Here is a 15,018-nt window from a genome sequence, read left to right as displayed (position 1 = left end):
GTTTCCCATTTGAAGGTCATTAATAGGAATATTTAATTTACTTAACACGTGTATCAACAGGAGCAGTGCAAGCTAACATTTAGAAACTAGCAAATTGTTCTAACTCAACATATCAATAGTACTTCAAGCTTCTGAACTTCTGTATTTTTCAGGGATCTTAAACACCTAAAACTGAGTAAATTGAATGGCGCGTTTCAACCCTTCCCTTTATATTCTCTACAGAATTTGCTATTCAAAATACAGAGGAAAAGTTGCAGATTTTTTTATAATAAAAAAGATACAAAAACGAGAAAGCAAAGGAGGTTGCTCTTGGCCAGCCTCGTTTCCATGTCCTAGAGGGGCTCCAAATGGCCTTGAGCCGTAACTTTCCACGCAAAATATGTTGGCAATCTAAAAATATCAATTTCGTGATTGGAACCCCTAACCAAGCATGCATGCAAAATTTGAGCCAAATCGGTGAATCTACCGGTCCGACTCTAGTCCGACAATAACGCAATGTCATTATGCATATTCTCCATACTTTTCTATAAACATTTCCTAAGGTGCTGACAAGGAGATTTTGTTTACTGGTCAAAATCTTCTTTTTTGGTGATCATTTCCTTCATTCTCATGACCTTAACGTGTGATTCAGGGCTGATATTGTGAGAAGAAATTAGATGTTATTAGATGCTAGTCACTCTTAGGGTTTAAAGAGTTAACAGCAGTAGTGAAAATAAGGCTTGGAAAAAAAACTGAGGCCTGTGCGGGATTGGAACCCATGACCTCAACGACACCGACATAGTGCACTACCAACCGAGCTAACCCATTATGTTGGTTCCAAATAAACCCGTCAAGTGATAAACAAATGACTGTGAATATATTCTCAGTCCTTGTACTGGTTTGCGATGGAAAACAGCGATAGTCAAAAACACATACAATAAAGTACGACATGAAATACCACGGGTGAGTCACAACTCAGAAAGTGCGTCAGCCTGGTACAGAACCAGCCACGTAACATCTTTTGAGTATAGGATATGTATAACGGATACGAAACCGTACAAAATCTTCAAAAGCCTGCATATAATGCGTGAATGGAAGGAATGACCCGAGTACTGTACGTCCGACTGTCTGAAAAGTCGGTCAGCACAAGTCGGGTAGCACAGAAGCAGCTTCGGCCTTTAAAAGCCCAGTGGATAAAACGATTTACGTGCATCGGCTAAATTCTAGCTAGGTCTTTAAAAAATTTATTCATATCGCAAATTGGGATCGCATCTTAAGGCCGGCCATGATCAGGTTTTCAGATTTGAATGCTCAGTTTTTAGGCTTTTAGAGAAAGGCGAAAAAACAATTTCCTTAGGAACCAGTAATTAACTAATAGGGTCTTTAAGGTACCAGCTGGTCCCGTACCCAGACCTTCCGCGCTATAGCCAGACATTTCAGTTACAGTCTAACGGTAGAATCTAGGTACGATATTAAATACCAGCTGAGGTACAATTTTCGGAAAAATTTTGTCAGTGTTTGTTGGCTGTTCTAAAAGAACAAAATCGTGATGTAGATCTATATTTGATTATAGTTATTTACTAGTCAATTACAGCTCAAATCAAGTTTGTTGACATTCAGGAAAGAGCTACTTTAGGGTTTATTTCGAAATTAATAGAATGGAGGTTTAATAAAGTTCAAGTGCTTGACTTTTCTGAGTCCAAATGAACGACAAACGAACCCAAATGTGGGCCACAGTTGGATGATCATTTGCTGAGAGTACTGCCGTTTTAGTTTTCGATAGACACAATGCACTTGCCTCACTTTTCAAGCTTGTGGCTACAGCAGAGCTGAAAAATAACTCACTTTTTACTTTTTATGACCGTTAAACGCGCCAAGCAGATAATGAATTTAGCAGATTTCAAGTGGTAATTTGCATGAATAAGCGGCCTCAACTGTAAGTACTTTTTAGAAATGCTAGGATATTGTCCTGGTATTCCTAACATTCCGAGCCGCGCGAGAGTGTCAAAATCCGTGTGTATGTCACATTTATTCGCCAGATGAGGGCGAATAAATATGAGAAGATAAATGAATTAATCCTGATATCAAAATGTCATCAGCTAATGCATTTGTTTCACACGCAATCAATAGTACCTTTTTTCATTTCCAGGTTTCCTTTTGTCATCCCCATCCCCCACTTTCCTATTCTCTTTTCCATATCATCCGTACCCCTTCTCAATTTCCATTCCCCATTCTTTATTTCAGTGACATCCAGTAATGTTATGTCTAGCCTAAACATGTTTACTTTTGAAAATGACACGTCTATTCACTGCATTGGAAAACTTGCAAAGAATTTCTCACAGGAACACGCACGGCTTGAATAATTTCTAGGCTAATTCAATGTTCCTTGAAATCAGTCATTCAGCTTTCAAAGCTAATACTCACAAAACTCCACATTTTATTAATTTATTCATAATTGTAAAGGTTGACTGATCTTTATTGAAGAGACAATTGTATTGAGATAAGGACAATAACTAACGGCTGAGAAGGCACGCAAATGTCACAAACACACCTTGCTTATTAGCGTTTTTTCAAAAGCCCAAACATATTTGTGCATAGAGCACATGTGTAAATCGACCAAAGGTCAGCGAGATTGGAAAAGAAACAGCACGTTTTCTACTCAATTCAAGCCCGAGAGAGGTACGATAACAATCTTTGCACGAAAATGTAAGTCATTTCTTAGCCGAATTGACCAAACCATGATGTCGACATTGATACCGGCTAAATCATGGTTGGATTATTCGAATTCAGTCGGAACCAACATGCCGTGTCTATTGATTGTAAGCTCCTTCGGTAAAGTTTCCGCACAGCCTCATACTATTGTAAAACAAATCTGTTTTCCCAACGGAAATGTATTGTTTTTGTCATTGTTTCCTCTGTTCAAGAACTGAATGCATAATGTAGGATGGGGCTGTGCGGAAATTTTACCGCTCCTTCATTGAAACAAACACACCGCGGCTAAATTGAAGAAGAGAAATTTATGATTCTACCATAATATAATGATGTCTATCATTTAAAACGCCCATATAACTCAGTCTCTGTTTCTCCAGTGTGATGCACACTAAATGAACGAGATATTGCATGGCGGCAACAATGCACCTTAGTTTGAGTTGCATACCATAGAAGTTTTAAAAATCTTCAAAGTTTCGTCGAAATTTGTAAAAAGCTTTCATGTTTTCTTTGTATCGAGCATTGAATGGCCCCAGATGCGGAATACCTTGCAAAATTTTCTATCGTGCCTTCATGAACATTTCATTGGCGTGTTTTTGTTGCATCCACAAAGTCCAAACAATGGATGACGTTTTCATTTGTGTCAGGCCGGTTGATGAAAGTTCAATAACGTTCATTTTTTTTTAGGATATTGGCGTCGGGTTGGCGCTTTATTTTGTTTTAATGAGGACGGAATTTAAAACCAAAATATTGTGTTTGTAATTCGACTCGTCAGTTGTTGATTTCAAGCAATCATTATTTGACCTGCGGCCAAGTCTTTGTTCCCGTGACGAGTGTATTTCAATGCACCGGTATGTCACGCAAAGTTGTGGTTAAAATAATCACCACCCAGAAAAATTGTTCACCGCAAAAAAAAAACAAATCATCGAAACCCTTTATTTGAATGAAACTGCATTTACAGGCTTAGATCGAAAACAACCTCTGACTTATTTGCGACACTTGTTGCGTGATCTTAGTAAAATATATATGAATGGGGAATGGCAAACAGGAAACTGCAGTCTAAGACCGAAAGTGCAGTAGTAATCCGCATGCATAGCAATTCAAAAATGGCCGATGAAAACACGGGAAAAGGGTCTGAGCACCAGTTTCCGAACCTGCTCGTTAGGTCTCTTCAAGACGGTATTTCTCGCAAGAGAATCGATTTTACGATAAGAACATATGGTGAATTTGACACTATTTAACTGTTTAAAACAAAAAATTATCTTAGAGGAGTAAATAGAAACTCTCATATTTTTCCGGCTCTATATGCCTTATCCACTAGTCAGTGGAAAGCCCCGCACCACCATACCCGGGGAATAGCGGGGCATTAGACCAGGCGTCCCAACTAAATGAAGCAAATTCCCCGCTATGCGGGGCAATTTCTTATGTCAAAACCTCATTTTTGTAATCCGCCCCCGGGGCGATACTTGAAAAATCCCAAATACACAACGTTGACCAAAATTAATTTATTTCAAGAATTGTGCCTCAAATTTAACTCTTACAAAAACTTTTTCAATGTCTTCATAAAATAGATGAAACAATCATGGCTCAACGCTCTAAATAAATCGCTAATCAAGCATGACGAGGGCATAAACAATACCCAACTTTTTCTAATTTCACTACAAGACATGAGATTGAACACAGAATTTAATCGATGGCCCATTACATCGTACATAAATCGTACATACCTTCTTGTTGGCGGCCGCCATTTTGAGATCATACGCTTTCCCAGTGTTCTTTGCAGGCCTATTCAAAAGCGAAATCCCCGCCAAAGCCCCGCTAACGGTCCCCGGTCGCTGTTATTTGTGTCTAATGTTGTCGAACACCCCGCACACTGGGTGTAACGATATCGATGTTATCGTTCTATTTACTTCCGGTCCGCATTTACGTCATAACTACCATGGCAACAAAACTTTAGAGACCATGCTTTCCGGTTTTGTAGAGTTCGTCGGACATCGATTAAATAGACCTGTGTTACTTCACCTGTGTGTGTCTTGTTCCTCTTATAAACAACGTCACATGGTGTCAGTGATTTGGGATTCTTCCTACAGAATCGTCGCTGAAATACTTGAGTGAATTTTCAAGCCAAACTCAGTGAATCTAGCTCCAGATGACCGAATCAGGCTCGTCGAGCGTAGCTTCAACAAGCACGCAGCCAGCAACTCCTCAATTTATCCAGTCCTCTATTCCTTTACCGTCAAAACTAGACTTCAAGGGGAACTTAGCTGTGAATTGGAAGAAATTTAAGCGGCTTTGGACAAACTACGAGATCGCCTCACGGCTCAGTACGCAAAGCAGTAATCTTCGAACAGCCACATTGTTGACATGTATTGGCCCAGATATCCTGGAGATTTACGATGGTTTGCCCTTCGGAAATGAAGAAGAGAAAACCGACATCGACAAAGTGATAGAGCTTCTAGACGCTTTTTTCATCGGTGAGACGAATGAAATATACGAAGCCTATCTGTTCAATCAGAGAGTACAGGAGGTCGGTGAGTCATTTGATGTTTTCCTTACAGCTTTACGTTCGTTAGCTAAAACGTGCAATTTTGGCATCATGCAAGAGCGAATGATTAGAGACAGAGTTGTGGTAGGAATTAGAGATAACGCCACCCGAAAAAAGCTGCTAGCTGAGAACAAACTAACTCTTAACAAGTGTATTGATATTTGCCGTGCGAGTGAAACCACATCCAAACAACTTAAGGAGATGTCCCATGCGGAGGAGGTTAGCGCCGTTGCCACAGGCCACCCAAAATCGAAGATAGGTTTTCGCCATAATAAAGTACGAAATTTCAGTAAAGTTCAACGCCCCGTCCACAACAAAGTAACAGAACCAGTTAGATGTAAGTTCTGCCACAGAACCCATCCTTTAAAGAAGGAACTCTGTCCAGCATGGCAGCACAAGTGTGATAATTGTGGTCGAATGAACCACTTCTCAGTGGCTTGCAGAAGTCAGAAAGCTAACAAAAAGCAAACTAAGAAGTCAGTCCACAATGTAGAACAAGAAGTTCAGGAGTTTAATGACGAAGATTCTGATGATTACTTATTCAGTGTAGAATATGTGAGCGTCCTGTATGCAAAAAACAGCCCCAAGAAGATTTATGCTAACATGCGCTTGAAGGATGAAACAGTGAAATTCCAGTTAGACTGTGGAGCAACAGTCAATATCCTCCCAGCAGATATTTATCAGCAGGTATTTAAGGATCCGCGGATGGAACGCCTTCAGCCTACTCAATCTACCCTCGTCATGTTCAACAAATCAGAGCTGAAACCTCTAGGATGTACTAAGGTAGAGACCTTCAACCCCAAGAATGGACAGTGTTTCCTCACGGAATACACCGTCGTTCCAACAGGTCACACAGCACTCCTTGGTGCTGAATCGGTGCAGCAGTTTGGCCTCATAGTAATTAACACCGATAACATCATGTCTCTCTCGAATGAGATTCTCACACAGCCAGATCTCGTGAGCAAATTCGGAGATGTCTTCTCAGGAGAAGGAAAGCTCAAAGGAAAGCTTCACCTCGAGATTGATAAGTCCGTAACCCCTGTGGCACTGCCAGTGAGGAAAGTCCCCTTTGCAGTAAAAGAGCCTTTAAAACAGGAACTAGAACGCTTAGTTAAGATAGGCATCTTGCAACCAGTAGATGTTCCAACAGATTGGATTTCCTCAATGGTGGTCATTAAGAAGAGTACTGGAAAGATAAGGTTATGTATCGACCCAAAACCTCTGAATAAAGCACTCAGGAGAAATCATTTTCCCCTTCCAGTGATCGATGATCTACTACCACTGCTTACAAATGCTAAAGTCTTCAGTGTCGTCGACGCAAAGAACGGTTTTTGGCATGTGCAGCTAGACGATGAAAGCAGTCTTCTGACCACATTCGGTACCCCCTGGGGAAGGTTCCGCTGGACGCGGATGCCCTTCGGCATATCACCCGCTCCGGAAGAGTTTCAGAGGAGATTGGAATACGCCCTGGAAGGTCTTGATGGAATTAAGCCAATATTTGATGATATCCTTGTTTTTGGTGTCGGAGAAACAGAAGCTGAAGCACTTTCTGACCATGATGCAAAGCTGACAGCATTGTTAGAACGCTGCCGCGCTACTGGCATTAAGTTGAACAAAGAGAAGCTTAAGCTCCGTCGCAAAGAAGTGAAGTTTATGGGACATGTTATATGTCAAGATGGTCTTAAGCCTGACCCAGACAAAGTACAAGGTATCAAAGAGATGCCAACCCCGACAAGCAAACAAGATCTCAAGAGACTTCTCGGCATGGTAAATTACCTCCAGAAGTTCGCTCCTAACCTGTCAGAAGCTACAGCCCCAATGAGAGACCTCTTGAAAGAAGGGAACCAGTTCCGTTGGGATGAGCAAGTACAAGGTTGTAGTTTCAAGCGAGTTAAGGAGATACTCTCAGCTGCCCCTGTCCTCAAGTATTTTAACCCCAAAGACGACGTGGAATTGCAGTGTGATGCATCAGACCGAGGACTTGGTGCATGTCTTATGCAAGGAGGCCAGCCCGTGGCTTATGTATCTCGTTCCATGACAGAAACAGAAGTGAACTATGCCCAGATAGAGAAAGAGATGCTTGCAATACTTTTCGGAGTAGAACGTTTTGAGCAGTTTGTATATGGTCGACCTGTCAAGATCCAAACTGACCACAAACCCTTGGAGAGCATCTTCCGTAAAAGTCTACTTAGTGCCCCTAAACGTCTTCAGCGAATGTTGCTAAGATTGCAGAAGTATGACCTCCAAGTGTCTTACAAAAAAGGGACTGAAATGTATCTGGCAGATACACTGAGCAGAGCATACAGAGTGCGCAAGAGCACAAAAGAAGATGTAGCAGAAGATGTTATGTACATAGAGAACATGAGAGGAGACACTGAAAGAGAGCTAGAGCACATCAATATGATACAATACTTGCCAGTATCGGAACCAACGCTGATTGCCATTCAGCAAGCAACAGAATCCGATCCTACCCTGAGAGAGCTGAAGAAAACAATCAGGCAAGGTTGGCCAGCTACCAAGGCTGGGGTATCAGCAAACATCAGTGGTTACTTTACATTTCGGGACGAACTGTCTTTGCAGAATGGACTGGTCTTCAAAGGTGAAAGACTAGTTATCCCTATGAGCGTGAAAGCTGACATGTTGGCTAAGATCCACCGGAGCCACATCGGCATCCAAGGCTGTCTCAGAAGAGCAAGAGAAGTAGTTTACTGGCCTGGGATGAACAAAGATGTCGAAGATTATGTAGCAAAGTGTGCCATTTGCAACAGCCAGCCTGTCGAGCAAGGAAAAGAGCCAATGATTTGTCACGAACTGCCCAGTAGACCATGGCAGAAAATCGCAGTGGATTTTTTTGATCTGAACGGTGTAGATTTCATGGTGACCGTTGACTACTATTCAAGCTTCTTTGAAGTCGACAGAATGACAAGCAAGACAGCAGACGAAGTTGTGAAGAAGTTGAAAGCCCATCTTGCCCGCCATGGAATTCCCGACCAGCTTGTATCGGATAATGGACAGCCCTTTTCTTCCGCAAAGTTCCAACAGTTCGCAGACACTTATGGTTTTGAACATATAACAAGCTCTCCAACATATCCTCAGTCCAACGGCAAAGTCGAGAACACGGTGAAGACAGCAAAACATCTGCTAGAGAAAGCCGTCAAGTCCGAACAAGACCCATATCTTGCCCTGCTGGACTGGAGAAATACTCCTACAGAAACACTCAACTCGTCACCTGTTCAGCGATTATTCGGTAGAAGAACAAAGACTCCACTCCCAACCTCAAACCAATTGCTCAAGCCGAAGCTACCAGAGGAGGTTGATCAGAAGTTCAAGCTACAAAAGGCTAAACAATCCCTGTACTACAATCAAGGCGCCAAAGAACTGAAGGAATTGCGCCCAGGAGACACAGTGCGATTGCAGCCACTAAAATCCCACTTGGGAAAGAAGAAGGATTGGACCCAAGCAAGAGTCGAAGGCAAAGTCGACATAAGGTCCTATCAAGTCAGAACAGAAGATGGAAGAGTTTATAGGAGGAACCGCAGACACCTGAGACATACACGTGAAGTGATGCCACACAGTGAAGATGGGATGAGATTCTCCCCAAAGGCAACACCAATTTCTGCAAATTCTGGTAATGAAATACCATCGGTACCACCTTCCACACCAAGTACTGCAGTCAGTAAGGACCAATCAGACACAGTACCTTTGCAGAACACGGACAAGCCACATCCGGAATATCCACCTCAGTCTGCAGCAGATAAGCAGGAGATTTCCCCATTGGTGACCACCACTCGATCTGGACGAATTGTGCGACCACCCACACGTTACCAGTGATTGGGGTTATCGAAAGAACAAAAAAAGGACATGACAAACTCTTAATTTTCTTTTTTTTTGTAGTTTATTTTAAACTAGGATTGAGACATTCAGTTACGTTTACATTTTTTTTTGTTTCCTGAAGAAAGGGAGATGTAACGATATCGATGTTATCGTTCTATTTACTTCCGGTCCGCATTTACGTCATAACTACCATGGCAACAAAACTTTAGAGACCATGCTTTCCGGTTTTGTAGAGTTCGTCGGACATCGATTAAATAGACCTGTGTTACTTCACCTGTGTGTGTCTTGTTCCTCTTATAAACAACGTCACACTGGGGCAAAGATGACCACTAAAAACCGCTAAAATCCCCCGCTAATGACCCGCATTCCCCGGGTATGGGGGTGCAGGGCTTTCCACTGACTAGTGCATTAATTGTACACTGATTTGAATCAAATCCAAATTTTCTTTTGCAGATTCTCCTGAGAATTCCAATCACTCCAATGAAGCTAACCACAGACGAAGTACTTGAGAGGATTGGAAGCTTTGGTCGCTACCAAATTGTGCTCAACATATATTTCAATATTGCTTATGCATTATGGTGGGCTTTTCCAGTCATGGCAATGGTATTCATTGCATCGGAGCCCGGATGGAAATGCAAAAACAATTCGACTTGCCCCTTTACTGACACCATCAGTCTGGGAGACGACAGATACAAACATAGATGCGATATTCCTCGGCAAGACTGGGACTTCGCCGACGACTTCACTTCGGTTGTAACTGAGGTAAGTGGTATTATCGTATCATGGGATGTTTCTCGATGTATTTATATATTACGTTGAGGTGTAACAAAAACCCATGTAATCAAAACGGATAGAGCGGTTTTCAATAAGGTGTCGAAAAACCAAAACCAACGTTATCAAAGCGACTGATCAAAACAAAGATTAATATCACTACCCAATGAAGACTCAAATTGAAAACTAGAAAACTGCTTGAAGCGCGGGAAAACGCGAATGACCACGTGACGATTGTTTTAGTTTTGCTTACTTACTTTTACTTTTGACACTCATTTGAAAATTGCTCCATAAAAAATATTTAAAAAGAATATATTAAGGAGCCAATGAGAACTTTAAAATTAAGCATGAAAAAATTCTCAAGCGTAAGAAAATGGAAATGACCATGTGGCCATGGTTTTAGATTTGTATTTCACTGAATAGCAGGTGGACGTGTTTTTTATATTAGACACAGAGGAGAGCAAATATAGTTTGGACCTGCATGGCCATGTTAAATGCGAATAAAATAAACAACGAATTCGAAGAATAACCACGAAGACTACGATTGAAAAATCAACGGTAAATGCACGATTGCATACGGGCAGTCAGACTATCAGAAATATCGGTAAGGTGATGGTAGGATCGACTCGCCCAAAGGACTACGTGTTTTTTCATGTAGACATTTTCCAACAGCGAGCCTTCGGCTTATAAGAGAGTCCTCCCCTACTTGAATGAATCTCGAATCTCTTCTATTTTGTTTGTTGGTTTGTTTCAATCACTTTCTCCTTTGACAGTTTGATCTTTATTGCAAAAGAGGCGCACTTGGATTTGTATCAACCTCTGTGATCTTTGCTGGATTTATAGCTGGTAGTATTTCTGTCAGCCCTATCTCGGACAAGTTTGGCCGGAAGCTCCCGTTGTTTGTGTGTGGCTTTTTCTGCGCCGTGTTCAACTTTGTTTCAGCTTTTTCTCCTGCTTTCTGGGTGTTTGCTCTCTTTCGAGCAATCGTCGGTTTCATGATTGGTAAGATATGGACATTTTAATGCATGTATTATGCAAGAAAAATAGTCCCTCATTAGCAACTTTTAGCGCTTGAAGTAACTTACCGATACGAAAACCAACCTTCCCTCCTCGAACTAAAATTCGTTGGCAGGCGAAGGAAGACGTTGCATGATAAATGACCCTTAAGCTGACTAAAAGGGTTAAGTTCTAGGAACGAAGAGAAGGGAAAACGAACAAACAGAACGAGAGGGAGAATGGGATTGAAGAGAAAGATAAGAAAGTAGAAAATGTATAAAACAGAGAGAGGAGATTGTGAAAAACAAGATGGAGAACAAGGAAGTGGAAGAGAAGAGAGCTGGAGTTGAAGTATGGAGTAGAAAGATGTAATTGAAGAGGATGAGGAGGACAAGAGAGAAAATTCGACACGGGTTGGAACGGGCATACAGATGATTAGGTAAACAAGGAGAGAGAGATGTAAGGAGAGAGGAAAAATATAAGGTCATGTGAGTGAAAATAAACGGTGAGAATAGAATGTCGATATGATGATAATGATGCAAGGTCTTCCTCCTTTAAAATTTTTAGAATGAATCACAATTATTAATTTTACTTTAATGTTGACGGTTTGTTTTGAATGCAGGTGCTTACAGCATTCCACTGTTTGTTTTGACATCTGAGTTCTCTGGGGTTCGTCGACGAGGGACTGCAGGTTCGGTTGTTTGGATTGGTTATGAAGTGTTCGTCATGCTGTTAGCAGCAATTGCGTATGGCATAAGAGACTGGAGACAACTGGTTATTGTCACTGGAGTTCCTGGGATCATCTTTGCCGCTGGATATTTGTAAGATTTGATAGCCGTATGATCCTTTTGCTGTAAAAAAATGTTTTCATCTCTGATTAAATAGAAGCTTTCACTTTACGGGGTCATCCGAAAAAAAAAACTGAGCAAGGAAGGTTGAAAAAATACATCGATTCAGGCTTGAAGGGGGGCAAAGGTTATCATTATAGTTATCATCATCGATATCCATCCTTATTGTTATCATTATCGTGATTGTTAAAGTCTAGATCGTGACCCACTAAAAAATGTCTCCTTTCACTAACAGGAGTATGTAAGAACAGAGATGTGACGTTGTTAAAACGTGGACTTGTGAAAGCTGACTAAAATAAATGAAGATTGAATTTTCCGTTGAGAGTTGGTCCCTTAAAAGAGCTTCCACAGCATAACTATTTGTGTTGTTGTTATATCTACGAACAGTTTCATTCCTGAGTCGGTCCGCTGGCTTCTGAAGAAGGGAAGATACACTGAGGCAAAGGAAACTTTGTCTAAAGTCGCTTCATTGAATGGTGCAGAGATGCCAGACGAACCAATTTATTTACCGAAGGAGGAACGTCTTGGTGACATTCGAGATTTGTTTTCCTCTCTCAAAATGGCTCACAAAACACTTGGTTGCTGGTTCATGTGGTAAGTGTTAAGTTCGGCAATACCATTTTAAATGCGCTGTGCCCCTATATATATCCAGTATCCCTAATGGAAGCTTGCCATAAGCCCTGAAAACCGCTAAAATAAATTCATTTTCGATATTAGAAAATGGGGTTGAACTTTCAGGATATTTAAAAAAGTATTCCCTTATAAATGTCGGACATCTTGAACGAGCGCGCCAGCGAGTGAGTCAAAATTAAACAATGATTCAACAACTCGGTTCTCTTACTCTGTGTTCATATCAACAGGTTTGCAGTGTCTTTCATTTCCTGGGGGATGAACTTTAGTACTCCCTTTGTGGGCGGTAGTGTTTACTCCAACGTGGCAATAAGTGCAGGTGCCTCTCTTCCTTCCTATCTTATCTGTGCTGTTTTGACTGTGTGGTAAGTAAATTCGCCAAGAGAAGGTGCATTTCCTTCATTGTCTTAGACTGGGTGTCGTCTTCAAGATTCTTTGTACAAATCCTTGGGCAAATCGCAAATCCTGCTTAACCAAGTTTGTTAAACGATTAAGTCGGCCGTGTAAGGGCCTTATTTGTTTACAAGTTTTGTTTGCTTTGCTGGTATATTTGAAATTTTTTTGTTTTTGCTTTTTGTTTGTTATCTTTTGTGGGCCAACTTGATTTGCTAAATAAAATGAGCCAATGAAATGAACGAGAAAAAAAATGTACTCTCGGAACCGGTGGACCAACCTGAAGTATGAGTTATTTATTTTTATTTCAACAGGTTTGGCCGCAGAAAATCCCTGTTCATTTCGTTCCTCGCAGCTTCTCTTGGAGCCATCGGCGCCCTTTTGATGACAGATAAAGCCGAACATGACAACGGTGAGAAATACAGTACCATAACTCAATCGTGAGCACAAACCTTTAAAGAATACAATTTCGTCTTAGTAAAAATGCCTGTAAATGAAAACGCCAGACGAGAAGAGATAAAAACAGAAAAAGACTACTGTCCCACCTCCCCCCCCCCCCCCCCACTCTCCTCGGACGGTAAAAGAGAAAGAAGAACTTTAAGTGGCGTGAGTATTATATGTAGTGGTAGGAAGGGAGCAGTTGAGAAACATTTTTGCCCGAAAGACTGCATTTATAAGGGTCCTGATGGGGTTAGCAGAAAAGCCGTTAGCCGTAATACGGCTAAACAATTCAGCCGTTAGAAGAAAAAATATTTAACCTTAAAAACTTGTCTCTTATCGCTTACGGAAGAAAAAATGATTTTTAGCCGTAACTTGGCCAAAACTTCAATCGTTAGTTGTAAAAGCCATCATCCCATTGAGGCCCTCCTTAATGGTTTGTTGTATCGTTTCAGGTTTTTTGGCTGGTAAAATTTTCATGTCCATGGTCGTTGCAAAGTTGTCCAGTGGCGTGGCATTTACCTTGGTGTATATTTATGCTGCGGAGCTATTTCCAACAGCACTGAGGTAGCTAATTTTTATTACATTTCGCATTATTCGTTAGCTGTCATTAGAAGGGACCATTCTAAAGCGGGTAGTTGCTGTGGTTATTGTCGTTGTTTTTGTTTTGAATGTATGTTGCGCTTCTTTTCTTCGTAACACAGGAACGTTGCCATGGGTACGTCAACATCCTGGGCTCGAGTGAGTGGTTTTGCTTCGGCTTATGCCCCTCTTCTGGTGGGTAATTCAATCATTTTTTTATTGGCTCGTGTCAAACATATCTGATAGCCCTTTTTCCATCCAGCGTGACGCAAATGTGACGATAAATACTGCCAGCACATCCCGAGCCCGCTTCACTGAATACATGGTTAAACCCCTCTAGGACATTTGTTGGTACTGTTGTTCAAAGCCATTTGGTGTGATTTCCGACCAGCGGTAATCATATTAGTACCTAGGCCACCGCATATGAAATATAGGCTTTGATCATTATTCACATGTGATGTGATTTATATGAGCGTTCTTCTTGCTTCGGAATAAAACGTGTGTGTCTTACAATCTACGCTTCCTGTTCTTAAACAAGAACTACAACAATTTTGATCGGGTTTTTGCTATCCAAGTTCAAACAAACAAACTAAATAAACGCAAAAAATTGTTTATTAATCGGAGTAATAAACATAATTATAAAGCATATACACCATTTCTGTTGTTATTTCAAACCTCACTGACTTCTCCTTCTTTCAGCTGGAAATTCACCGTTTTCTGCCATTTGGAATTATGGCTGGCCTTGCTCTCGCTGCCGCTGTGATCTGTCTGACATTACCTGAGACACACGACCAACCCATGATAGAAGATTTGTCTCAGGATTCAATCGACAAAAATCACAAACAAGATGAAAACTTGAACGCAAATGATGTTACAGCTGAGGAAAACACTTTATTGTGAAGTAATTTTTTTTATCTATCTTCGTTCTGCTGTCAGAAGCAGAAGTGAAAATAATATAATCTTCTCCTTATCAACACAAAAGTACTAGGTACCTTCAATATGTTACTTGTATATCTTTGCTATGGTACAAGCCATATGGTGCGAGTAAAACATATTTTGATACAAAGATCTTGATTCTTTTTCGACCTTCTATTCCTTTTCGCCGGTGACCCCATTCTTTAACTTGAAGCACAGTTAGCATTTGGGGATTAACCGGCAAAATTTGAAAATAATCTTAACACACCGTTCGTGGTTCTGATCTCAGACCGCGGTCCAAGTTTTCAAGGAGTTACACAAACTTTCAGAAATTACAATTAGATTTAGTAGACATCTGATTTCGGATACTTCCAAATT

General features: G+C 41.0%; 1 protein-coding gene across 2 annotated transcripts; it reads left to right on the top strand.

Moving 5' to 3' along the window:
* The first annotated feature begins 2,500 nt into the window (after positions 1 to 2,500).
* On the top strand, positions 2,501 to 14,791 carry LOC131774449 (solute carrier family 22 member 15-like). Of its 2 annotated transcripts, none has more exons than XM_059090465.2 (10): positions 2,501 to 2,658; positions 9,521 to 9,829; positions 10,612 to 10,840; positions 11,457 to 11,655; positions 12,070 to 12,276; positions 12,543 to 12,677; positions 13,020 to 13,117; positions 13,599 to 13,710; positions 13,848 to 13,920; positions 14,425 to 14,791. In XM_059090465.2, exons 2-10 carry the CDS (start codon positions 9,548 to 9,550, stop codon positions 14,623 to 14,625), a joined length of 1,536 nt encoding a protein of 511 aa, XP_058946448.2. In that variant the 5' UTR covers positions 2,501 to 2,658; positions 9,521 to 9,547; the 3' UTR covers positions 14,626 to 14,791. The 2 variants fall into 2 exon arrangements, with proteins under 2 accessions (XP_058946448.2, XP_058946449.2); XM_059090466.2 differs by having other exon boundaries at positions 2,507 to 2,685.
* The last annotated feature ends 227 nt before the right edge of the window (positions 14,792 to 15,018 follow it).

This window comes from Pocillopora verrucosa, chromosome 3 (assembly GCF_036669915.1).
Source record: "Pocillopora verrucosa isolate sample1 chromosome 3, ASM3666991v2, whole genome shotgun sequence".
Classification (NCBI taxonomy): domain Eukaryota; kingdom Metazoa; phylum Cnidaria; class Anthozoa; order Scleractinia; family Pocilloporidae; genus Pocillopora; species Pocillopora verrucosa.
Note: the sequence above shows the minus strand (reverse complement) of the source record. Positions and strands in the feature narration are given on the sequence as shown.

Bases quoted from the DNA above. Each gene is read 5' to 3' on its own strand.
- LOC131774449 (XM_059090465.2), top strand. From the start codon at position 9,548: ATGAAGCTAACCACAGACGAAGTACTTGAGAGGATTGGAAGCTTTGGT. The intron at 12,277-12,542 runs GTAAGTGTTAAG...TCATATCAACAG, and splicing joins CTTGGTTGCTGGTTCATGTG to GTTTGCAGTGTCTTTCATTT. The intron at 13,118-13,598 runs GTGAGAAATACA...GTATCGTTTCAG, and splicing joins TAAAGCCGAACATGACAACG to GTTTTTTGGCTGGTAAAATT.